At 38.2% G+C, this 24859-nt stretch overlaps 1 protein-coding gene across 2 annotated transcripts in view; it reads left to right on the top strand.

The window, feature by feature from the left end:
- CHRNA5 (cholinergic receptor nicotinic alpha 5 subunit) overlaps positions 1-24608 on the top strand; it is a 31593-nt gene extending 6985 nt beyond the window's left edge. Inside the window, exons 2-7 of one of the 2 annotated variants that reach the window (XM_038420480.2) lie at positions 10393-10423; positions 12035-12186; positions 13269-13313; positions 14930-15039; positions 16127-16958; positions 21981-23526. In XM_038420480.2, coding sequence (XP_038276408.1) covers positions 10393-10423; positions 12035-12186; positions 13269-13313; positions 14930-15039; positions 16127-16958; positions 21981-22142 — 1332 coding nt within the window. In that variant the 3' untranslated portion in view covers positions 22143-23526. Of the gene's footprint in view, positions 1-10392; positions 10424-12034; positions 12187-13268; positions 13314-14929; positions 15040-16126; positions 16959-21980 lie in introns of both variants that reach the window. The other variant, XM_038420479.2, reaches the window with a different exon arrangement.
- Positions 24609-24859: the final 251 nt, after the last annotated feature.

Raw genomic sequence — 24859 nt, 5'->3', positions numbered from 1 at the left:
TCCTGCTGCACATCTCTCTCCTTTTCCTGTTCTGTTCTGCAGGGCCCTCTCTGCCTAACTCTACAGGGGAATGAGAAGCAGATAATTAATAGAATTACTATTTCACTACCTCTTCTAGCATAATTAAAAAGGAGTAAATGAACACATATGTCCCTGCAATATCAAAGCAAATGACATACTTACCAGAGGTTCTTTCCCCTACATCAGACTTGCCCGCACTAGGGATTGCTCAACAGCTCTGGAGTCAAACACAGGTCCTGGCTCGCTGTGCTACTGAATCCCTGGTCACCTCTCCCCCATACTCCGCCTCCTACTCTTCCTCATCCAACAACTCCTCCTCACTGTTCACTCTGGGGTCTGTGACTCTGACTCTTCTGAAGTATCCACAGGGCTCTTGGGGGTGGTAGTGGTGTCTCCGCTGAGCCTGGCATGCAGCTCTTTGTAAAAGCAGCAAATCTGTGGCTCTGCACCAGAGCGACCGTCAGACACCATTGCCTTTTGTTATGCCTGCCGCAGCTCCTTGGCTTTCATGTGGCATTCCTGCGGGTCCCTCTTGTAGTCCTTCTCCCCCATGCTCTAAGTGATTTGCTCGTAGATATTGATGTTTCAGTAGCTGGATTGGAGCTGTGCCTGCACAGCCTCTTCTCACAGACTCAGGACACCCACCACCTCCTGTGTACACCAGGCAGGAGCAGTCTGCAGCATGTAGCCAGCACAGTCAGCTGGGAAGTTGCTAAGTGAGCTCTCCACACCAAGCAAACAGAAAATGGAATTTCAAAAATTCACAATGATTTAGAGGAGAGGGGCATATACCTGTGTGTCTGGTAGGGATGTAAAATAGTAACCAGTTAACCAGTAAGCATTAGTGAGCAGCCCCAGCCACGCCGGCTGGCCGACAGGAGCAACCAGCAGTTAACTGGTTAAACGACGATATAATTTAATTGCTGAAATGGTTAACTTTTTAAAACAATATTTATATCTCTTGTGCCTGGCCACCAGGCAGCAGAGTTCAAAACAGTGACCAGAGCAGTCATGGTGGGACACTGTGGGACATAACACAGTCTCTACGCTGTGGGATATAAAGTTTGACATAAATAACAGTGTTTACACTGACACTGAATTGATCTAACTACGTCAACCTAAGCGCTACGTCTCTTGCAGAGGTAATTATTAAGTCGGCATAGCGGGAGAGTTATATTACTAGGAGCAATATTTAGTGTAGGGCTTACAAAGTTAGGGCAACATAAGCCTTACAGTTCATAAACTCTGTCTTCACTAGGATTGGCAAACCCTTTCCAGTGTAGGTAAGGCCTGAGTAACTGTGGGGATGGCAGGAAAGCCTGATTTTTTCACTGCCTTCCAAGTGCATCAATAGTTCAGGAACACACACTCAACATTGTTTATTTCCATTAAAACATATAAAAATTACAAATTACCATTCTGAGTCTTTTTCTGCTTTCCCTAGGGTAAACAACGAGGAGTCCTTGTGCACCTTAGAATTTTTTGTGTTGTTTTGTTTCTAGTTTGTCATTTTGGTTTTTACAGAAAAGGGAATTAATGATCTACTGTTAAATGGTACCTGGATTGCCAAAGATTTCTTGCCCAAAAAAAGCAAAAATATCTTTATAAAAAGATGGGCAGCAAGGATTGTCTGAAAGAATTCTGTAGTTTTTACTGGGAAAGAATTTTTTTTTTTTTTTTAGCAATTGAAGGATTGAGTTTCAATCTATCTTCAGTTTTTGATTAAATACTTCTGATTTTGGCATGAATGTGGGGGAAATTCAGCATCCAGGACCTCATTAGGTGGGGACAATGAGTTTTTTGTTTAGAATTTCTGTTTATGTGGTGATGTAGTCTAAAGTAGTTTAGGGCTCCCGGCCTTGAACCAAACAATTTTTGCAATCAGATTACATTTGTGATTAGAACAAATTGACAGGCATCAATTGAATATTAAATTCATTGTCAGTTATTCAGGAGCTTGAATCTGATGCAGTGGAATGAATATTCCATTGCGCAGTGGAGAGGCAAAAAACTACAGAGGTCTCTCTCTGGGCAAAGCATAGTAAACTGCTTCATGCATTGCACCCAATATTGAGATGTAAATTCTTTCATTTCTTCTACCAAGCATTTGAGTTCTCATCTTTGAAAAACTCATCAAGAAATAAAGGTGGAAATTCAGTTTAACCCAAAGTTACATTTGAATGAAAGTGTTTGTGTAACTCTAAAAATACTTTTCCTATCAACAGTTGAGGTTTTTCTGAAATAAGGGGATACAAGTTGGACTGAATCTCTAAATTAGTAACTAAATTACTATGTTAAAATGAGGGCAACTGTGGTAGAAGGAAGTTAGAAAGAGGTATAATGATTGTTTATTGTAACTTTTTCCATTGCATGACCAGGCAGGGGTGCTGGAACAATTTGTATAGTGGGAGTGCTCAGAGCCATTGAACCAAACTGTAAACCCTGTTATATGATGGAAACCACTTCAAGACAGGGGGTGGTTCCGCACCTCCAGCACCCCTAGTTCCAGCACTTATGTGACCAGGAAATCATCGAATCTGTCTGAAGATGTACCTATATATTTGTTATATGGCCTCTGTTCCCCTTTCACTGCTGCTCTACCAAATCTGCCTATAGATTTAATATTTATAATCTACATATTCTGCTTGTTTGCATTGATGGCAACTATAACACTTTTTATTCTTTTTTATGAGTTGCAATACAGAAATTGTGTAATTGAGTTCCTTGTTCATTGGCACTGGTGAAATACTTTTCTTAAATATTTAATTTTAACAATTGAGGTAAGGGCATGCAAATTTCAGTATATTTTGTTAATACTAAGATTTACAAAATTTGCAAAGAGGCTTTATTCTAATTAAGTTTCATGACCAAACCTTTATATGTTATCAAATTTTGATATGCAGTAAGGTATTACTGGTAGCAATTTTCTTTAAAAATCATTTTACTTTAGTTTCTTTAAGTTAGTATTAACACTAGTTATTGGAAGACTGGATGACATGGTGTTTTATACCTCTGGCAGTTTGTAGAGCAGTCAGAGATTGAAATAAATGTACAGAGTAAACTCTTCTCACCACAACAGGCTTTTTATGAAGAACTAGATTGTCCCAGTAGTGTGGAGAAACTTGTGCTGCTTCACCAATGGTCATTTCTATTTTTTGGCTAATGGAGGGACATTGTTCTTTGGGACTGACAATCCATCACTGCATCCTGAGACATTTCAGGATGTGAGTTTATGATGAATAAGATATCACAGATATATATAAAGTTTGCAAAAAGAAAAGGAGTACTTGTGGCACCTTAGAGACTAACAAATTTATTAGAGCATAAGCTTTCGTGAGCTACAGCTCACTTCATCGGATGCATTTGGTGGAAAAAACAGAGGAGAGATTTATATACACACACAGAGAACATGAAACAATGGGTTTATCATACACACTGTAAGGAGAGTGATCACTTAAGATAAGCCATCACCAACAGCAGGGGGGGGAAGGAGGAAAACCTTTCATGGTGACAAGCAGGTAGGCTAATTCCAGCAGTTAACAAGAATATCAGAGGAACAGTGGGGGGTGGGGTGGGAGGGAGAAATACCATGGGGAAATAGAAAAGGAGTACTTGTGGCACCTTAGAGACTAACAAATTTATTAGAGCATAAGCTTTCGTGAGCTACAGCTCACTTCATCGGATGCATTTGGTGGAAAAAACAGAGGAGAGATTTATATACACACACACAGAGAACATGTTGCATCCGATGAAGTGAGCTGTAGCTCACGAAAGCTTATGCTCTAATAAATTTGTTAGTCTCTAAGGTGCCACAAGTACTCCTTTTTTTTGCGAATACAGACTAACACGGCTGCTACTCTGAAACATGGGGAAATAGTTTTACTTTGTGTAATGACTCATCCATTCCCAGTCTCTATTCAAGCCTAACTTAATTGTATCCAGTTTGCAAATTAATTCCAATTCAGCAGTCTCTCGTTGGAGTCTGTTTTTGAAGCTTTTTTGTTGAAGTATAGCCACTCTTAGGTCTGTGATCGAGTGACCAGAGAGATTGAAGTGTTCTCCAACTGGTTTTTGAATGTTATAATTCTTGACGTCTGATTTGTGTCCATTCATTCTTTTACGTAGAGACTGTCCAGTTTGGCCAATGTACATGGCAGAGGGGCATTGCTGGCACATGATGGCATATATCACATTGGTAAATCCGCACAGACACACCCCTGGAGCCAGGACCTGGGGTATTCTATCTGCTACCCAAGATCCATAAACCTGGAAATCCTGGACGCCCCATCATCTCAGGCATTGGCACCCTGACAGCACGATTGTCTGGCTATGTAGACTCCCTCCTCAGGCCCTTCGTTACCAGCACTCCCAGCTATCTTCGAGACACCACCGATTTCCTGAGGAAACTACAGTCCATTGGTGATCTTCCTAAAAACACCATCCTAGCCACTATGGATGTAGAAGCCCTCTACACCAACATTCCACACAAAGATGGACTACAAGCCGTCAGGAACAGTATCCCCGATACTGTCACGGCTAACCTGGTGGCAGAACTTTGTCCTGACCCATAACTATTTCACATTTGGTGACAATGTATACCTTCAAATCAGCGGCACTGCGATGGGTACCCGCATGGCCCCACAGTATGCCAACATTTTTATGGCTGACTTAGAACAACGCTTCCTCAGCTCTCGTCCCCTAATGCCCCTACTCTACTTCCGCTACATTGATGACATCTTCATCATCTGGACCCATGGAAAAGAAGCTCTTGAGGAATTCCACCATGATTTCAACAATTTCCATCCCACCATCAACCTCAGCCTGGACCAGTCCACACAAGAGATCCACTTCCTGGACACTACGGTGCTAATAAGCGATGGTCACATAAACACCACCCTATATTGGAAACCTACTGACCGCTATTCCTACCTACATGCCTCTAGCTTTCATCCAGATCATACCACTCGATCCATTGTCTACAGCCAAGCGCTACGATATAACCGCATTTGCTCCAACCCCTCAGACAGAGACAAACACCTACAAGATCTCTATCATGCATTCCTACAACTACAGTACCCACCTGCTGAAGTGAAGAAACAGATTGACAGAGCCAGAAGAGTACCCAGAAGTCACCTACTACAGGACAGGCCCAACAAAGAAAACAACAGAACGCCACTAGCCATCACCTTCAGCCCCCAACTAAAACCCCTCCAACGCATCATCAAGGATCTACAACCTATCCTGAAGGACGAGCCATCGCTCTCTCAGATCTTGGGAGACAGACCAGTCCTTGCTTACAGACAGCCCTCCAATCTGAAGCAAATACTCACCAGCAACCACACACCACACAGCAGAACCACTAACCCAGGAACCTATCCTTGCAACAAAGCCCGTTGCCAACTCTGTCCACATATCTATTCAGGGGATACCATCATAGGGCCTAATCACATCAGCCACACTATCAGAGGCTCGTTCACCTGCGCATCTACCAATGTGATATATGCCATCATGTGCCAGCAATGCCCCTCTGCCATGTACATTGGCCAAACTGGACAGTCTCTACGTAAAAGAATGAATGGACACAAATCAGACGTCAGAATTATAACATTCAAAAACCAGTTGGAGAACACTTCAATCTCTCTGGTCACTCGATCACAGACCTAAGAGTGGCTATCCTTCAACAAAAAGCTTCAAAAACAGACTCCAACGAGAGACTGCTGAATTGGAATTAATTTGCAAACTGGATACAATTAACTTAGGCTTGAATAGAGACTGGGAATGGATGAGTCATTACACAAAGTAAAACTATTTCCCCATGGTATTTCTACCTCCCCCCCCCCCCCCCCACTGTTCCTCTGATTCTTGTAACTGCTGGAATTAGCCTACCTTGCTTGTCACCATGAAAGGTTTTCCTCCTCCCCCTTCCCCCCCCCCCCCCCCCCGCTGCTGGTGATGGCTTATCTTAAGTGATCACTCTCGTTACAGTGTGTATGATAAACCCATTGTTTCATGTTCTCTGTGTGTGTGTATATAAATCTCTCCTCTGTTTTTTCCACCAAATGCATCCGATGAAGTGAGCTGTAGCTCACGAAAGCTTATGCTCTAATAAATTTGTTAGTCTCTAAGGTGCCACAAGTACTCCTTTTCTTATTTCATACATTGGGAACATATATCTTTTTGTTTAGTCTTGACAATTTCTTGCTTTACATACGCTGAGTGATTGATTCTGCATTCATTGCACACCAGAATTCCCATTAATTTTAGGTGTTCAAAATGTAGGATTTAATCCTTAGTTTGCAATTTGTAGTTTACATGCAGATTTCAACATAAGATTATAAAATTAGGCATTTTGACCTAATGTGTCATGAAAATATGTGCTGTTCTCATGTTTAATATCATGAATGTTATAATTCTTGACGTCTGATATATGCCATCATGTGCCAGCAATGCCCCTCTGCCATGTACATTGGCCAAACTGGACAGTCTCTACGTAAAAGAATGAATGGACACAAATCAGACGTCAAGAATTATAACATTCAAAAACCAGTTGGAGAACACTTCAATCTCTCTGGTCACTCGATCACAGACCTAAGAGTGGCTATACTTCAACAAAAAGCTTCAAAAACAGACTCCAACGAGAGACTGCTGAATTGGAATTAATTTGCAACCTGGATACAATTAACTTAGGCTTGAATAGAGACTGGGAATGGATGAGTCATTACACAAAGTAAAACTATTTCCCCATGAAGAAAAGGAGTACTTGTGGCACCTTAGAGACTAACAAATTTATTAGAGCATAAGCTTTCGTGAGCTACAGCTCACTTCATCGGATGCATCGGAATGCATCCTGAAGTGAGCTGTAGCTCACGAAAGCTTATGCTCTAATAAATTTGTTAGTCTCTAAGGTGCCACAAGTACTCCTTTTCTTTTTGCGAATACAGACTAACACGGCTGCTACTCTGAAACCTATTTCCCCATGGTATTTCTCCCTCCCACCCCACCCCCCACTGTTCCTCTGATATTCTTGTTAACTGCTGGAATTAGCCTACCTGCTTGTCACCATGAAAGGTTTTCCTCCTTTCCCCCCCCCCCCCCCCCCCGCTGTTGGTGATGGCTTATCTTAAGTGATCACTCTCGTTACAGTGTGTATGATAAACCCATTGTTTCATGTTCTCTGTGTGTGTGTATATAAATCTCTCCTCTGTTTTTTCCACCAAATGCATCCGATGAAGTGAGCTGTAGCTCACGAAAGCTTATGCTCTAATAAATTTGTTAGTCTCTAAGGTGCCACAAGTACTCCTTTTCTTTTTGCGAATCTTTCTCAAGCTGCTCTGCCTATCTGCCTTAGCACTGATTTTCAGTAGGGGTCAGAGGATTTTTCAATCTGCATTGTGCTGTCCTTTCAATTCTTTGCCTTTCTGTTGAGACTTGAAGAAATCAAGCTAATCAGGTGCTAATTTTAAGATGTGGATTCTTGCCTATTAGAAACCAAATTATTCATTTCACACAGTCTTCCAAAATACTCTGGACTCTCCCAGCTTTTAATGCTCTGGACTGAATTTGAATGAGCAGCCTGGACCAGCCTCATTACTAGCCCTATGTGTCATCCAGTCCAGCTTGATTTTAAAAAAATAATTGATAACAAAAAAGGAGTATTGGCAAAATGATACGGAGTGTTATCTAAGTTACTATCTGGAGGGTATTTAAAATATTTTGTAACAAGCTGCTACCCATACAACCTGTATGAATACAAAAGAGGGCCAGCATAAAGTTTGTAGATTTGGGGGTTTATCATATTTCAAAAAAATGTTCATACTGAAGCCCAGGGTATTGCTTATAAATATGAGTAGCTGATAACTTGAAAAAGTTCTGATCTGTGGTCTTGAAAGAAAAAAGGAATTAAAAGGCATCACAGAAACTATTATTTGCATATATACTCCCCCAATGAAATAAATTAGATCTTTGGAAAATTTTGCACACCTTTGTTTAAAATGGAATTGAATGCCAAATGTCTAAAATAAACATTTAAAAACATAAAAAATCCCATCTACAACAGTGAATTAAATTTCATGTTTAATAGGAGTTCCATGTGAACATTTAGAGGTATGTGTAGCCTGAAGATAACAAATTTCTGTTCAAGATATCTTTACAGAAATGTAGAAGATAATGTGAAGTGCCAAGCACCACCAATGCACAACTTTCTATGCCCCTGTCCAAGGTCAGTTCATGAAGAAAGAATGTCAAACTGCATGGTCACTCAAATTGTATGACAAATTCAACAGATAATTGTCAATGATAGAAAAGAAAGTTGTATTAATCGTAACACAACAAAGGATATTTCATGTATTTTCAAAGGATTAGGCTCAAATGTAGAAAATACTTCATGATTTGATGAAGAAATGAAAAATATGGAGACTGAGGAATAGTTCTCTCAGTATATCGTGTCTTCAAGTGGTATACTTTTAAACTGCTGTATAAATTGCTGCAGGGTTTGACAAATTCTCTTGCTCACTTATCAGTCACAAATAGGAAACATTCCCTGGCTAGTGAGGGTTACATTCAGCTTCTGCAGAATATAGGATTTCACTAAAAAACAAACAAACAGAAATTTCCAGCCCTTAGGGCATCTGCAAAGATAACTTTCTGAATATGAATTAAATTAACTGTAAACTGATAGTTGTATTCTGAAACTGAGGTGTTACCCTAATACTAAAAGCAGCACACAACACGAGGCATTAAAGTGCTGCTGGAGTTAGTGGCAGAAGGAGTTCTTTCCCCAGAACCATTCCCTGGCAGCAGACCTGCACTGTGGCTGCTGTTCTGAGACTAGAGTAGCATTTCTGCTGCTTGTGCTTCTGCTGAGGGCGAAAGAAGAGCTAGTTAATAGCCATAGTGGCAAATCTGACCCAAATCTGCGCTGTGCAGAAGAATGCAGGGTATCCCCCCGGAGCTGGACTCTGTAGTGCACAGGTTGTGGGCCTTCTCTTTACAAGTTCCTCAGATCCCACCTCCCATTCCTACACAGCGGAATGTCACTGATTTTGCCACAGGAGGTCCCTCCACTGCTGAGTAGAAGGGGACAGAATTTTTGCCTCTAAGTGTGTGAACTGTTCCATTCAGATGAAAGGGGTGTTAATGCTGAAACCTTGCTATTTCTGATTTAGTTTTACCCCTCAAATTAATATGCCTGGAACTTTAGGGTGAACTTAACTCAAACCTTTACATGCTGTTGACAAATAGGGTAAATCTTTTGTATTTAATGAATACTGAATGGATTGCCAGAGTTTAGGCTCAGTGAGATCTCATTCCTTACTGAAAGAGAATTTATGGTTTAGGGGAAGACTGCTGAAAGGTATTTGGTCTAAGGCTCCATTTCATATCCATTTTTTGTTCATGTTCATTCATACAGGGGTTTTTGGAAGGAAATTCAGATTTAACTACAAAATATTACTAATATTACAGTGAACTACAACTGAATTTGTTAACACTATTGTTAGGATTTCCAGGATACAGTCTACTATCTACAAGGCAAAAATAATTGTTGCTCTCTCCTGTTGGTGGCAACAATATTTTCCATAGCCTGTTGTTGAAAGAAAAAGATCCTCCATCACTGATCCGTGTATTTTCCAAGGTTTATGTATTAACAATGGAAAAGCCTGTGTACTGTATCAGAGAAACAAAATTCAAAGGGATTACTGATAACAGTATGGCTGCCTGCTATAGAGTATACAGAGGTAGATGACTCTTAACCTGTCAAACCCCCTTATCTTTTCATGCTTTGTGTATCAGTTTTTATAGGATCATAAAAAATAGCAGCACTGATCAGATCAGTGGCCTGTTTAGTCCAATACTCAAAACTGGCAAGTAACAACTGCACCAAAGGAAAATGAAAAAATGCTATTATGGGCTTAATCCTAGGGAGTTTGTGAGTCTTAGGTCCTGAAGCATGAGTGTTGATAACGTGTATTTTTTCATCCTGGTTAGTGTAACTGAGGCCATCATATTCATATGAACATCTCATCATCTTTTAAATCCTACTAATCTCTGCCTCACTAATAGTTTGTCACAATGAGTGTTGCGTGTTAATTTTTGTATTAAAATATTTGTAATTGGTTTTAAGTATTAATTTAATTGCATTTATTGTCCCTTTGTGCGTCTATTATGAGATAGAGTATATAGGAGTATCTGAGTGACTTTCTCTGTATCATTCACTATTTTATTTACTTCTGTATGTTGGATAGATTCACCTCCTCTCTAAACTAAATAGTCGTAATCTTTTTAATCTCTCCTCATATGGAAATCTTTTCATGTCTTTAATTCTTTTTGTTGCCCTTCTTTGGACCCTTTCTGTTTCTTCAATATCCTTTTTAGATGGGTACCAATACGGAGCACAGAATTTCAGGTGAGGACAAGCCATGAATTTATGTAATGACATTATAATATTTTTAGGCTATATTAGGAAAGGAATAGAGAATAATACTATCTTACTTGGGTTTTTGATTGTTTGTTTTTACTCCATTTACCTTGAGCAGGTCAAAGTGATGCCTAGTTATTTTTCCTGAGTGGTTTCAGTCAATCTAGAACCCCATTGGTGTATATGAGCATTTACATTTTCTTCCATTATATATGTTCAGTTCCTTAACCTCAAACCACATTACCCTCCCCTGCACAGTGTGGAGGCTGGCATAATAGAAACCAAACCAGCAGAGTTGAGGGTGAGAGGGAAGAATTGCTGCTCTACTTTCTTCCTGGCCCTTCCATGCTGGTATAGGGGTTTGTGGTTGGGAGGGATGGGGAAGAGCCAGAGCCAGGCAGCATTTACTCTCTGCTGCAAGTTCCCTTGAGTTTGGATGTGTTTCCAAGTTATTGCTAGGTTTTTTTTTTCAAGTAGTAGTTCCCTCTCCCTCCCTCCCCACCAATAGCTGCAACTCCTACATTCCAAATGAGTTAATTAAGTAAACATTAGGGATGTAAAATGTTAACCGGTAAGCATTAGTCTTACCAGTTAACCCAGCTTAACCGTTAATCCCTAGGCAGGCTGGCCCACCAACCCCAGCCGCGCCAGCCGGATCGGTCCCAGCCCCTCTCCCTTTAATCGGTTAACCATTTAAATAAAATATTTTTTAATTGTTTAAACCATTAACTTTTTTAATGATATTTACATCCCTAGTAAACATGAGTTCTTAAATAACCAAGAAATACAGGAACAGTTTTAAAATTTGACCTTACCTGGTGTTAAGAGGAAAAATACATAATAGTCTTTCATTTTGTTCAGATTTGAAACAATTACACCCAAGGTTCAGTAGAGTAGGACATATACAACCACATTAGTGAATGTTTTATATGATGCTGTTCTAACCACTAGATGAAAGTATTCCTTTTGTCTGAATCCCTTCCACCTTACTCCACCGAAGCAAGAAGGCAAAAAAACCTGTCAGTCACCCCACCTATAAAGGATGCTGCAACTCCTTTCTGACTCAGTTTTTATGTTTGCATCATGGAAGGATGAGACTTACATTGACTGGTGCCCATTTTGGGGAGGGTTTTGTTAAAATGTGTTTGAAACACACTATTATGAATAAACAGCTGTAGTTAGTTTAGTGGCATTATCTAGTTTAAAAAACACTCTCTGTAGGATTTTTACAATTACCTGGTACCTGGATGATTTGTAAAAATGGCACAAGAAAATTTTTTGGTTATGTCTCACTTTTTCCAGTGTTACTCATAGATGGTGAGATAAGGATCCACTGTTTTTGGGCTTCAGATTTGGAAAGTATGATGGTGCTAACATGAGTAATGAATAATAAAATCAGTGAATTTTATCAAGCTAACCCTAGGTGGCTTAATCTCCACCACTCTCACAGACAAAAAGGGGATTAGATGAAAAATAAATTTCTATATGTACATACCTGAATCTATATAATTAAATATCAAGTTGTACCAATGTTCATGAAAATGAGTACATTGTATTTCACTATATGTGTATATTAAACGTATTTCTCTTGTTGTGTAGGTGTATCAGAACCTTCTTTTATTGCTAAAAATGAAGATTGTTTGTTTAAACACTTATTTCAAGACTATCAAAAATGGGTTCGCCCAGTCCAACACTTGAATGACACAATAAAAATAAAGTTTGGTCTTGCAATCTCTCAGTTAGTGGATGTGGTATGTATGATAAATAATTTTAAAACTAAAAACTGAGCAAAGCTTTTAGAATAGGGAAGTGTTTATGAAAAATAAGTTGATATTCTATTGTTAAATAATTGTGCATATCATATATATCGTATAATTGTATAATGTGTGTATGTGTATATGTATATATATATAATATAAAATAAATGAAACATTTTAAAAAGAGACTTATGTAGGTAAGGGTGCAATGAGGAGGGAAGCCCCAGAAAGAGAGAGCCTTAGAGAAGTGAAGGTGAAGGAAGAAAAATAGAGAATTGTCAGAGGCCACAGAGAGAATGATGAAAATAAGTGGTCCTTGGACATATTTTTGTTTTCTGTAAACTTTGGTAACTAAGTTTTTAGTATTTGTAGAGTTATTGGGTTTCCTATTGTTTAAAATTCATTTCAATGAATAAATACAAAAATAAATGTTTTCAAATTGTAGCAATCTGTTCTGTTGTTGGTTCTATAAATATAAAATACAAGAAAGTTATTGCACAAAAAAAGAAGAAATAAAGATAATGTCCTTGAAAATGTCAGTTCCATAAAAGAGGAGATAATCTACTGGCATGGCATAGCTTAGAACATTAAAGATATCAACTTGATTTTTTAAAATTTACTAATTTAAAAAATGTTTCCTAATTGAGCACCTTTTGAAAAGTATATTCTGAATTTAAACAGAAAAAAAAATCTGTAAAGATTTTTTCTGCTCCCTTAATGATTTTAAAGAGTATTTTCAATTAGTCATTTTGTTCCTTGATGACTCTACAGGGAAACAGAAGTACTATACATGAAATGCTGTAAAATATACAAAGTAAATCAATGTTGGATGTGAGGGGGAAGGGAAATCACTTTTTCATTAACTTCTTTTGGTTACTGTAATCATAGTTGGTGGCTGTAGCAATAGTACTTAGAAAAAATAGACAAATGTGATTTTCAAATGGAGTCCTTCTCAATTAATATATTTGTATTGCAACTTATGAGCCTCCTTTGAACAAAACCACAGTTGGTTACCGTGAATAAGCAGTGTAAAATCATTGTTCCCATAAAAACATGCTGTTTAAATTTTTTTATAGGATGAAAAAAATCAGTTGATGAAAACAAATGTTTGGCTGAAACAGGTATGTGCAAATGTCAACTGAAGAGTCCACTGAGTGACTAAAATGTAAAGTTGTTATCAATTTTTTTAGGTGTTTGTATATTTATAGGATCTTCATTTAAAAGCTATATTAACCTTTATTTTATATAGCATTTTTAATACAAAAGGCACATTAGAATCATAGAATCATAGAATCATAGAATATCAGGGTTGGAAGGGACCCCAGAAGGTCATCTAGTCCAACCCCCTGCTCAAAGCAGGACCAAGTCCCAGTTAAATCATCCCAGCCAGGGCTTTGTCAAGCCTGACCTTAAAAACCTCTAAGGAAGGAGATTCTACCACCTCCCTAGGTAACGCATTCCAGTGTTTCACCACCCTCTTAGTGAAAAAGTTTTTCCTAATATCCAATCTAAACCTCCCCCATTGCAACTTGAGACCATTACTCCTCGTTCTGTCATCTGCTACCATTGAGAACAGTCTAGAGCCATCCTCTTTGAAACCCCCTTTCAGGTAGTTGAAAGCAGCTATCAAATCCCCCCTCATTCTTCTCTTCTGCAGACTAAACAATCCCAGCTCCCTCAGCCTCTCCTCATAAGTCATGTGCTCTAGACCCCTAATCATTTTCGTTGCCCTTCGTTGTACTCTTTCCAATTTATCCACATCCTTCCTGTAGTGTGGGGCCCAAAACTGGACACAGTACTCCAGATGAGGCCTCACCAGTGTCGAATAGAGGGGAACGATCACGTCCCTCGATCTGCTCGCTATGCCCCTACTTATACATCCCAAAATGCCATTGGCCTTCTTGGCAACAAGGGCACACTCCTGACTCATATCCAGCTTCTCGTCCACTGTCACCACTGTTACAATGCTTGAAAGAATTAATAGCCACAAAATTCAGTTAAATAATTAAAAAATAAATCTAAAAGCTCTCTCAAAAAACAAAATTTCTAATAAGTGACACATTTTAGATACATTTATTAAATGAAACTACATATATTCAGACATATATTTTGAAATGCCTATAACAAAGCATCCTGTTTTTAGTCAGAAACTGTCACAAGCACAAGATAGTATAGCTTTGTATAATTGCTTTTAAAAAGTTATTTTAAAATTATACTGTTAAGATATTTTTGATCCTATTTTGATTAACAAAGCTCAGGACTTTTAATTTCATGGCCAGTAATCTATCTGGAGGTCGAGGAGGGGCTTGCTATAAACATCTAGTTGGTTTATTCTGCCCTACATAAAGGTATTGGCTCATAAGCAGGAAGTGCCCTCAAGTTGTTATAATCACAATCCAGAACCAAATTTTGATGCAGTTATTATCTTTAGACATATTTGTCACTGGGTTGCCCTTAAATTGTTACAAAATGTTTCCTCCTTTCATCCTACTTACCATCTTTAGTCCTCTAACTCTTCCCTGCACCTTTATTGACTTTGAGAAAAGTTTAGGGCCCCTGCCCTACCTACAGTGAACACACAGCTTACTAAATTATATTTGTAGAACTTTCTCAGTTTTCCTCGTTCCCATAGTAACTGCCATGTATACTCAGTTGTTTTCAGTGTTGTTGCAGTTGTGTCCCAGGATATGAGAGCGACAATGTAGATGCGGTAATATCTTTTATCATGTGTTTATAGGAATGGATAGATGTAAAATTAAGGTGGAACCCTGAAGACTATGCTGGAATAACATCTATTCGTGTCCCATCAGAGTCTATCTGGATTCCAGATATTGTGTTGTATGACAAGTAAGATTTTAATCTTATTCTAGAAAATAAATCTACCCCTGCCACATTGACCGTCCACTCTAAACATAGAATGAGGCATGGGTTCTGAAGATAAATAGTTTGTGATTACATAATTAGACTGTATTATAATACATGCACATAAGGTGTCAGATTTAAAAAAGCATGGACTGCCTTATCTTTGGCATTTCCAGACTTCTGAGTGCTTTGCTTTACTATTTTAATGTTTTTTAACATTGCCTTTTTCTATGGAATTTTCTAGGATTTTTAAAAAAAAAAATGGTTAAATTCCTTCATATAAAATGATTTGCTAGTCAGAAGAAGAACACTGTCCTGCACAAACATGCATTCTTTTATGCTAGGGCCCCTGCAGAATCCTACCTGAATGAGTGCACAGTTCTGAATACAAACTAATAGGCTGAAGCTGTCAATATACATCCTTATATATATATATATATATATATATATATATATAAAAAATAATACTCAATATACAAAGATGTTAAATAAAATTTTACTCACCTTTCTTATAAATCTATGCAGAGAGATAATGGAACTTGGAGAGACTGAATTTTGAATGAAAGTTTCTGCTCAACTTATATTTGCATACCCAGTGCCTGTAGAACACTGGATGATTGTTTAGTAAAAACACATATTTTTGTATTTATAAAACAAAAAAGTTTGGAAGTGCTAAGTGTATTGTTTGTTTGTTTGCATGCATAATTAAGTTAAAGTAAAATTGATTTTCACCAGCACATCTGTTAAGCAGGGACGATTCCTATCAAAAGTCAAGTTTTGACCCTCTCTCCTGAGGCACTAGACCTGTTCAGAAAAGTTGCACAAATATTATTATAATGGGAAAATGTTTTTTCACGCTTTGCTTTTCCTCAGTCAGCTTAAATTTAAAAAAATAGAGTCCTGATCTGAGGACAAAAGTGCAAAATTTCCACTCAAAAGGTAAAAATCTGAGAGTGATAAGCATCTGAATGAAACTTTGGAATGGTAACACTTAATAGGAAACCGTAACTAAAAGCATCTGGTTGTAATGTGTGTAATAACATAGCCAAATATGCATATTTTTTCCTTTCAGTGCAGATGGTCGCTTTGAAGGAACATCTACAAAAACAGTAGTAAAATATGATGGGACCGTTGCTTGGACTCCCCCTGCAAACTACAAAAGTTCTTGTACCATAGATGTTACATTCTTTCCGTTTGACCTCCAAAACTGCTCTATGAAATTTGGTTCCTGGACCTATGATGGCTCACAGGTTGATATTATTCTAGAAGATTATGATGTTGACAAGAGAGATTTCTTTGATAATGGAGAATGGGAAATAGTAACTGCAACAGGGAGCAAAGGGAAGAGAACAGATGGATGCTGCTGGTACCCATTTATTACATATTCATTTGTAATTAGACGGTTGCCTCTTTTTTACACACTGTTTCTCATTATTCCGTGTATAGGACTTTCATTTTTAACTGTCTTTGTCTTTTATCTCCCTTCAAATGAAGGTGAAAAAATTTCTCTCTGCACTTCAGTACTGGTGTCTTTGACTGTCTTTCTTCTTGTTATTGAAGAGATTATACCATCATCTTCTAAAGTTATACCACTTATTGGAGAGTACTTGGTGTTTACTATGATTTTTGTGACATTGTCCATTGTGATAACTGTCTTTGCTATTAATATTCATCATCGTTCTTCTTCTACTCACAATGCTATGGCACCTTGGGTCCGCAAGATATTTCTTCATAAACTTCCAAAGCTACTTTGCATGAGAAGTCATGTAGATAGATACTTTCCTCAGAAAGAAGAAACTAGCAATATCAGTGGATCAGAATCATCGAGGAACACCTTGGAAGCAGCTCTAGATTCTATCCGATACATTACAAGACATATCATGAAGGAGAATGACGTTCGCGAGGTGTGTGTATTGGTGATGTTGCACTCATTTTTTCAGATTAGAAATTAGAATAGAAATTTAACAATGGCTTAGAGTACCTGTCTCTGTTCTTATCTACTATAGCAATGACCAATTATTTCCTGAAGTAGCTAGAAATACTAGCCTTGTTTCAAGTTGCTTCCAGGAAGCAATAAAAAGGCCTTCCAGTAAACAAGTACATTTTTTGATAGACTCCATATGGGTACTGTACATTTTCTGCAATGGTGATCAAAATCTGTCTCGCTCCCTTTTACAGTTAAGCCTGTTGTGGTCTTTCTCAAAATATTTTCTTATAATTATAAATCCCTTAGAGATGTTTGGTCAATTACAACTATAGAGTGAATGAATATTCTAAATCTTATTTGCCTGTAGAGTGCTACTGGACTGTTTCATTATCACATTATTGTTGGGGAGTATGTATTCTTAATTTTAACACATGACAAGATATTTTTGTCATTTTAAATTTAATTGATTTTTATAATTTAAAAGAAAACCACATTAAAGCTGTCTTATGTGCAGTTCAGCAAAAATAGAACTAAACTTAATTTTGCAGTCCTAAGTCCAAACTAGAACAATTCTTGTTATGAACTATAAGAGTCCTTCTCTAAGTACTACCATAAATTATAGTAGGATTAAATTTAAGTGGTAACCAATGCATATTTTGTATGAAAGTATGCTAAGGCAGAGCATTTTAAAAGATTTATTTTAATCAATATGTTTAATCCACCAAAAATACATTTCTTAATAGACAGTAATGACATTTCAGCATCAGTTGAAAGAATCTTAAATGTGCTGTTTTGGTTTCCCCTTTTCCAAAAACTATTCGTTCTTCTATGACCTAAGAACCTTTTTCAGGGCACTATTGAAGTGTCTGGAAATGTGAGTGCATCCACTTTGCTGTCTGGCCACATGGGACAATCATGCAGTGTCTTCTGGCAGTGTGGGAGTCTACCAACATTTCTCCATCCAGGGGTGACCTGTTGGGAAAACTGGCCTGCTTGCCTCCTCTCCCATGTCTGGCCCTAGTTGCAAGCTGGCTTATTTGCTTCTGCCCCAGACATTTGCTCTCATGGGAGAGCTATGTGAATAGCTTGGTGCATATGCATTATTATTAATTATTTGTGTTACTGTAGTGCCTAGGAGATGTAGACATAGACTAGAGGCCCATTGTGCTAGGGGCTGTACTGGTATCTTATCTTTGTGCATTTTATATATAGTATCTCTGTATGTACAGTATTTCCTATATGTATTATGGCTACAATATGGTTACTGTCAGAACTATAATGTTGAATTTTATGTGTCTGATTCTTCTCTCACTTTCACTGGTGTAACTTTGTTGATTTAGATTTACACTAGAATAAGTGAATGGAGAATTATTTTTCAGCGGTGATGTTGCACCAACATATGTTTTTTTTGCATTGAACTACAAGTGAAGGGGTGAAGTGCATCCAACAACCACACATTCAAATAACTGCATACCTGAATGTGTGCTAGGGGTACAACAGTTGCTCTGGGTCAATTTCCTTTTTATCACCTGCATTCTTTGCCATAACGTTGCAATATCTTGATTTTAAATATATATTTATAAATACAGTCTATATATTGTGAGGGAAAACACTAATAAGAGAGAGAAATCATAATCTAAGGCCTTGATCCTACAATCAGCTTCCTCTAGGTAGGCCCCAGCACCTGCAGGATCAGGGCCTTGGTCTAGTAGCTGGAACACTTGTAAATATTTTACTTATCTTTCAATAAGTGAAGAAAAAACAGAACTAATTTGATTTCTCATTGTGGGTCCAATCCTGTTAACAGTTGCTACAAGTGGAATTTTTGCTATTGTGAATATTGCTATTGAAGTATGCTAGTAAGTGCTACGGTCATACAAATAATAAATAGTAATAAGGCCCAAAACTGAAAACAGTTACTACCTTAGGAAAACACTTCTTCACTGTGGCCAACAGTATCATACCTCTTCAATTTTAAAGATATACATAACGTGTTTAATTTTAATAAAGTATAACAATATAGGAATAATATAGAAATATTAGATTTCACATCTTGTCTTCTTTTATTTACCTTAATATAAGGCAATATAAATTTACATTTTTGGTTTTGCCTTTGAAATTGGACCAGGCGCCAAAAGTTTGTTCAGTTTAGGGTTGTGTGGTGAAGATTACTTGCACAAAGAAATTACAAACATCAGATATGAAAGAAACCAATTTCTGTATAACACACATACTTAGAGATTTCTGATAATTTCTCAGCTTGAACTATTGGCTAATTGTCCAAAACTTCCAGATTAACCATATTGGACTTTCTCTTTCTCTTTGATATAGCTAGAGAATAATCACAATGTTTTTTGGGAGATAATTTCCATTACTTGTTGGCAAAATTGCTGTTTAAAAATCATGCGGATTAATTTAGTGCTCATCAAAAAAACCTGAGGTATACAAGTTCACACAACTCTGCAAATGTACCTCTCTCCTAAACTGCAAAACCCATTCTAGTCTAGTTATAATCTTCTTGAGAAATGGCTACTTTGGTAGTTTAGTGACATGGACAAATGACCATTTAAGGCAGGGGTGAAAGTAATAATAAATTCTTACCAGTACGGAGGTGGCTCCAGCCCCTGGAAGGGGCGGGGCCTCATGCAGAAGGGGCGGGGCTGGGAGGCTCAGCCTCCCCCAGCCAGCACATCTGCCCTGCCTGGCCTTTGCCGCCCCGGGCTCCGGCGGCGATTTAAAAGGGCCTGGGGCTCCATCCACTGCTGCGGTAGTGGCATCAGCAGCTGGGAGCCCCAAACCCTTTTAAATCACCGACCCTGGGGAAGCTGCCCATTTGCCCCGCCCCCATCGGCAGCCAGGGGGGGAAGGGGCAATGACGTTAAAACATTGTTGCCCCTTTTGCCTCCCCTCTTGGCGGCCCTGCCAGTAGGGTCCTTAACGGCAGGGTTGCCGACGCGGGGGCGGGGGGAGGGACAGTAACGTTAAAGCGCTGCTTCAGCAGCACTTTGAGGGTCCTTAAAGCTCTGAAGCGGTAAAGGACCCTCCTTAAAGTGCTGCCGCATAACAGCTTTAATGTTGCTGCCCCTTCCCCATCTGCAGTTCTGCCGGTGTGGACCCTTCCAGTAGGGCTGCCAATGGGGGAGGCAAAAGGGGCAGGGATGTTAAAGCTGGCTTCTTACCAGTATGCTGTACCGGCCAGTACCGGCTCACTTTCACCCCTGATTTAAGGCCTCTGCTATTAGACCATCAAACTCATTTCTCATGTATCCTGAACTGGAACTCAAACCTAGATCTCAAGAGATGCATTACCCCTTTGCATCTCTAGGTCTTAGTTTTTGTTTCTTCCTCCCAGTAGGAATTGCTTGGACCATGGATTTCCACTCAAATATAAGGGTGGAGTATTCTTCTGGAGATCACATACTAAATGGAAAGTCTTATTTGTTGACTTATGTTTAGGTAGATGATTGAAGAGTTGATAAAACACAGTTCTCTCACTCTTTGGTTTCAGCCCCAAAAAACATTATCTACTAAATGCAAAAACAATTGGCTGATTTAGTTTAAAAAGAGTACAAAATCAAGGCAAAATTATGTTTTTATAGAACTTTGGGGAAAATAGTATTAATTTTTCTAAAATGAAATGCTATCAAAACAATTAAAAATACTGTTACTCATCAAAATGTTCACTGTTGCTGAGTCACTTTAAAGTAATAGGTTTCAGAGTAGCAGCCATGTTAGTCTGTATCTGCAAAAAGAACAGGAGTACTTGTGGCACCTTAGAGACTAACTCTAATAAATTTGTTAGTCTGTAAGGTGCCACAAGTACTCCGGTTCTTTCTAAAGTAATAAGGTACTTCAAAAAGACTCTGTAGTCAGCAGATCTTAAAGTTGTTTTAAAAAGGACATCTTTTATTGAATGGTCATTGATAACTATCACATAATTATGTAGGAATAGCCTTTAATTTACCAAACTAACTTATTTCCATGCATCAAATATTAGTATAGCATTCTTAAGTTTGTTTCCATGCTTGGATAACGTCTTACTACACAGGAACACAGAAAAAGACACTACTACTAACCATGGTAAAAAAGAAAAAAAAAAAAGTCCTCATTTTTATATTGAAAATTTCTAACCCTGCATGTCAAATTCTGAGCCTGTCTGATGTAGTTATCTGGCTCTCTTCTGAAGAATGCTTTTATTTATTTATTTATTTATTTATTTTTGGCCCTTATGGTTGCAAAGAAAACCTTACCTAATGGGAACTTATGTTACATTGCCTTTTTCCGAACCTGTAGGCCTACTGCCACAGGTAATTTTAATGACATGTCAACTCTGAAATCTAATAACCACCCTTGAAAATGTTTAGTTGTGTGCTTAATTTGCAAATACCACTCCAGCAGTTGTGTGTGCAAAACTGATAGACTGCATATACAAATAATCTCATTAAAAATGGCAAAGAAATGGTAGTCCTGGAAATGCCTTGCACATTTTTTCACTGATGTGATACTCAATGCAACAATAACTTTACTTACATGTAGGTATAGCTACTACAGAAGAGCCATATTCTACCCTGAATATTTGTACAAGCCTCTGACTGATCTCTGGGAATTGTGCTATAGATTGAAGTTAGCATATTGCCCAAATGGTCCAATCCTCTGAGGTGTTGAATACTTTCATCTCCCAGGAAGTTGAAAGTGTTCAACACCTTGCAGGGTCAGGCCCTGATTCTTTGGCTGTAACTAAAGTATTCTGCCCTCTTCCCAAAATGAGTTTGACACCCTTGCTCTAACTCAAAGTGTAACCATAGAAAGATCTTGAATGTTTATGGAACGGGCATAATAGAAAAATTTATACTATGGACTAGCTTCTTCAGTCCTTATCCCATTGACATCACAATATCAATAGGGCTTCTGCCTGAATCAGGACTGTAGGATTTGGCCCTGTACTTGTAAATGTTCTAGAATATTGAGCAATTCTTGTTTTTTTGTTTTTGTTTTTTAGGTTGTTGAAGACTGGAAATTTATAGCTCAGGTGCTTGATCGAATGTTTTTATGGACTTTTCTTCTGGCTTCAATAATTGGATCACTTGGGTTGTTTATTCCTGTTATTTATAAATGGGCAAATATAATAGTACCAGTCCACATTGGAAACACACACACATAAAATATTTGTGGGGTACCACGTCTGCTATGAACATGATTCTTAAAAGGTACATGGTAGTTCTATGTTCATGCAAATAGTGTGTATGGAACACCTTTTAATAGAATTATAAACTTAAGTATAAGGAATCATGCCTATATTTAAGCATGGCATTTTAGGACATGTGCAATACCTACTGCTTAGCTGTTAGCCTACTAATTAATTTTTAAATCTGGACAAAATCAAACACACCTTTTCAAACACTTGCATGTATTGTATTTCCCACCCCCCAAAAATACAGTACATAGATAACTGCTGAGAACTAGAGAGATTTAAAAAACTTTTTAGATGCTAATTGTTTTAGAATTGGCAAAATGCTATATAAACTATACACTGTACTACTGAGTGTTAAAAGTGTGTAGATGTTTATGTATTAGAGCATTGTGGTTGGTTACTTAACTTATAATGAGCAGAAGAGGATTTTAAGAGACTAAGTTCTTTTGAGTGATCTGAAAATTTGAGTTTTTAGAGTAAATTACAAATATTAACCATCTATTCTAATGCACTTGGTGAAATATGTAAATTAAAATAATCTATGGTTCTATATTTGTCTTTATTTATACATTTTCAATGAAGAATACTATTAACTTTAAAGACATAGTTCAATTATCAGTTTAAGTTTGGAATTAATACTATTTTGCGCTTCTGTAATTTACCAAATATAAACCTTGCAACAGGTATATAGTATTTTTTCAGATGGGAAAAAGGGACAAAGAATTAAATGACTTGTCCAAAGTTGCACATGAATTCTGAAATAATTCTGATTCCCAGTCCTGTGCTATAACCACAAGACTATACTTCCCCTCTAATATCCTTTGTTTTTCAAAATGACGTATGTAAACACTTATACAAAACAAGAATTTGAGTCCTGGTTTCTGAAGAAAACTTGCTGAAAGCTGTGTATGCCTTTTTAACCAAATTCAGTTAATTCAGATTTGACACATTTAAATATCCACATTCTTAATAAAATAGTCTCCCTAGATTCTCTTCAGTTTTGGACTCACGCATAAGTCTGAATTATAAGAATTAAGATTAGTTGGGAACCACATGCTTTGTTGGTTTTTTTTAGTGGTATTGGCAACTAAATATATTTGCATAATAAAACAGCTTTTTTAGTTTTTTAGTTTTTTAAAATAAAACTCTATTTATTGGACATCTATTCAATGTACAGTTATCTGGTCTGAAGCAAAGTTCTGTCTCTGGATTTAATTTTTTTTAATGTAATTCATAGATTCCAAAGGCAGAAGGGACCATTGTGATAGTGTAATCCAGTGGTGGGCAACCTGTGGGCAGCAGGCTGCATGCGGCTCGTCAGGGTAATACACTGGCGGACTGCAAGACAGTTTGTTTACATTGATTGTCCACAGGCACAGCCATCCACAGCTCCCAGCGGCCAAGTTTTGCTGTTCCTGGCCAATGGGAGCTGCGGGAAGCTGCACGGGCCACAGGGACATGCTGGCTGTTGCTTCCCTCAGCTCACATTGGCCAGGAATGGCAAACTGCGGTCAGTGGGAGTTGCAGGCCTCCGTGCCTGCGGATTGTCAACGTCAGCAAAATGTCTCGCAGCCCACCAGTGGATTACCTTGATGGGTGCCTCAGGTTGCCCATCACTGGACTAGTCTGACTTCCTGTATAACATTGGCCATATAATTTTCCCAAGAATGATACCTAGAGCATATCTTGAAAGAAGTCATCTGATATTGATTTAAAAATTTCCAATGATGGAAATTTACCATGACCCTTCATAAATTATTCCACTGATTAATTACCCTCACTGTTTTCAAATTTATGCCTTATTTCCAGTCTGAATTTGGCTAGCTTCAACTTCCAATCATTGGATATGTTACACTTCTCTGCTAGATTGAAGAGCTTGTTATTAGATATTTGTTCCCTATGCAGGTGCTTCTAGTCTGTAATGAAGTCACCCCTTAACCTTCTCTTTGAGCTAAATAGATTGAGCTCCTTGAGTCTGTCTCTGTAAGACCTGCTTTCTAATACTTCAATCTTTCTCATGGTTCTTTTCTGAACACGGTCCAATTTTTCAACATGTTTCTTGAATTGTGGACGCTAGAACTGGACACAGTATTCCAACAGCTGTCACAGCAGTGCCAAATGTTAAGTGCTGAGAAATGTTGCTGCTCCAACAGTGTTGTTACTGGTCTTGGAACTCTGATGTCAGCTGCATTAGCAGATACTGAAGCATGTTAATTCAGCAGACCTCAATGTTATTCATAAGAAAGACCTCCGTTTTGGTTCAGTGGTGAAGGCACTTGGCTGACAAAGCACGGTACAAGAGTCCCATAGGAGCTACAGGTACACTAATACGTGTATGCCTGTGACAATGGTACCAGCCTAGTCAGCGCATCAGGACACTGCCCCCTAGGCTGGTCAAAGATGCCTCTCCTATGACTTCTTATGTACACTGATACAAACAAGTTCGCAAAAAGAAAAGGAGTACTTGTGGCACCTTAGAGACTAACAAATTTATTAGAGCATAAGCTTTCGTGAGCTACAGCTCACTTCATCGGATGCATTTGGTGGAAAAAACAGAGGAGAGATTTATATACACACACACAGAGAACATGAAACAATGGGTTTATCATACACACTGTAAGGAGAGTGATCACTTAAGATAAGCCATCACCAACAGCAGGGGGGGGAAAGGAGGAAAACCTTTCATG

The sequence above is a fragment of the Dermochelys coriacea genome, chromosome 10 (genome assembly GCF_009764565.3).
Source record: "Dermochelys coriacea isolate rDerCor1 chromosome 10, rDerCor1.pri.v4, whole genome shotgun sequence".
Lineage (NCBI taxonomy): Eukaryota > Metazoa > Chordata > Testudines > Dermochelyidae > Dermochelys > Dermochelys coriacea.
The sequence above is the reverse complement of the archived record's forward strand: the minus strand, read 5'-3'. Positions and strand labels throughout refer to the sequence as shown.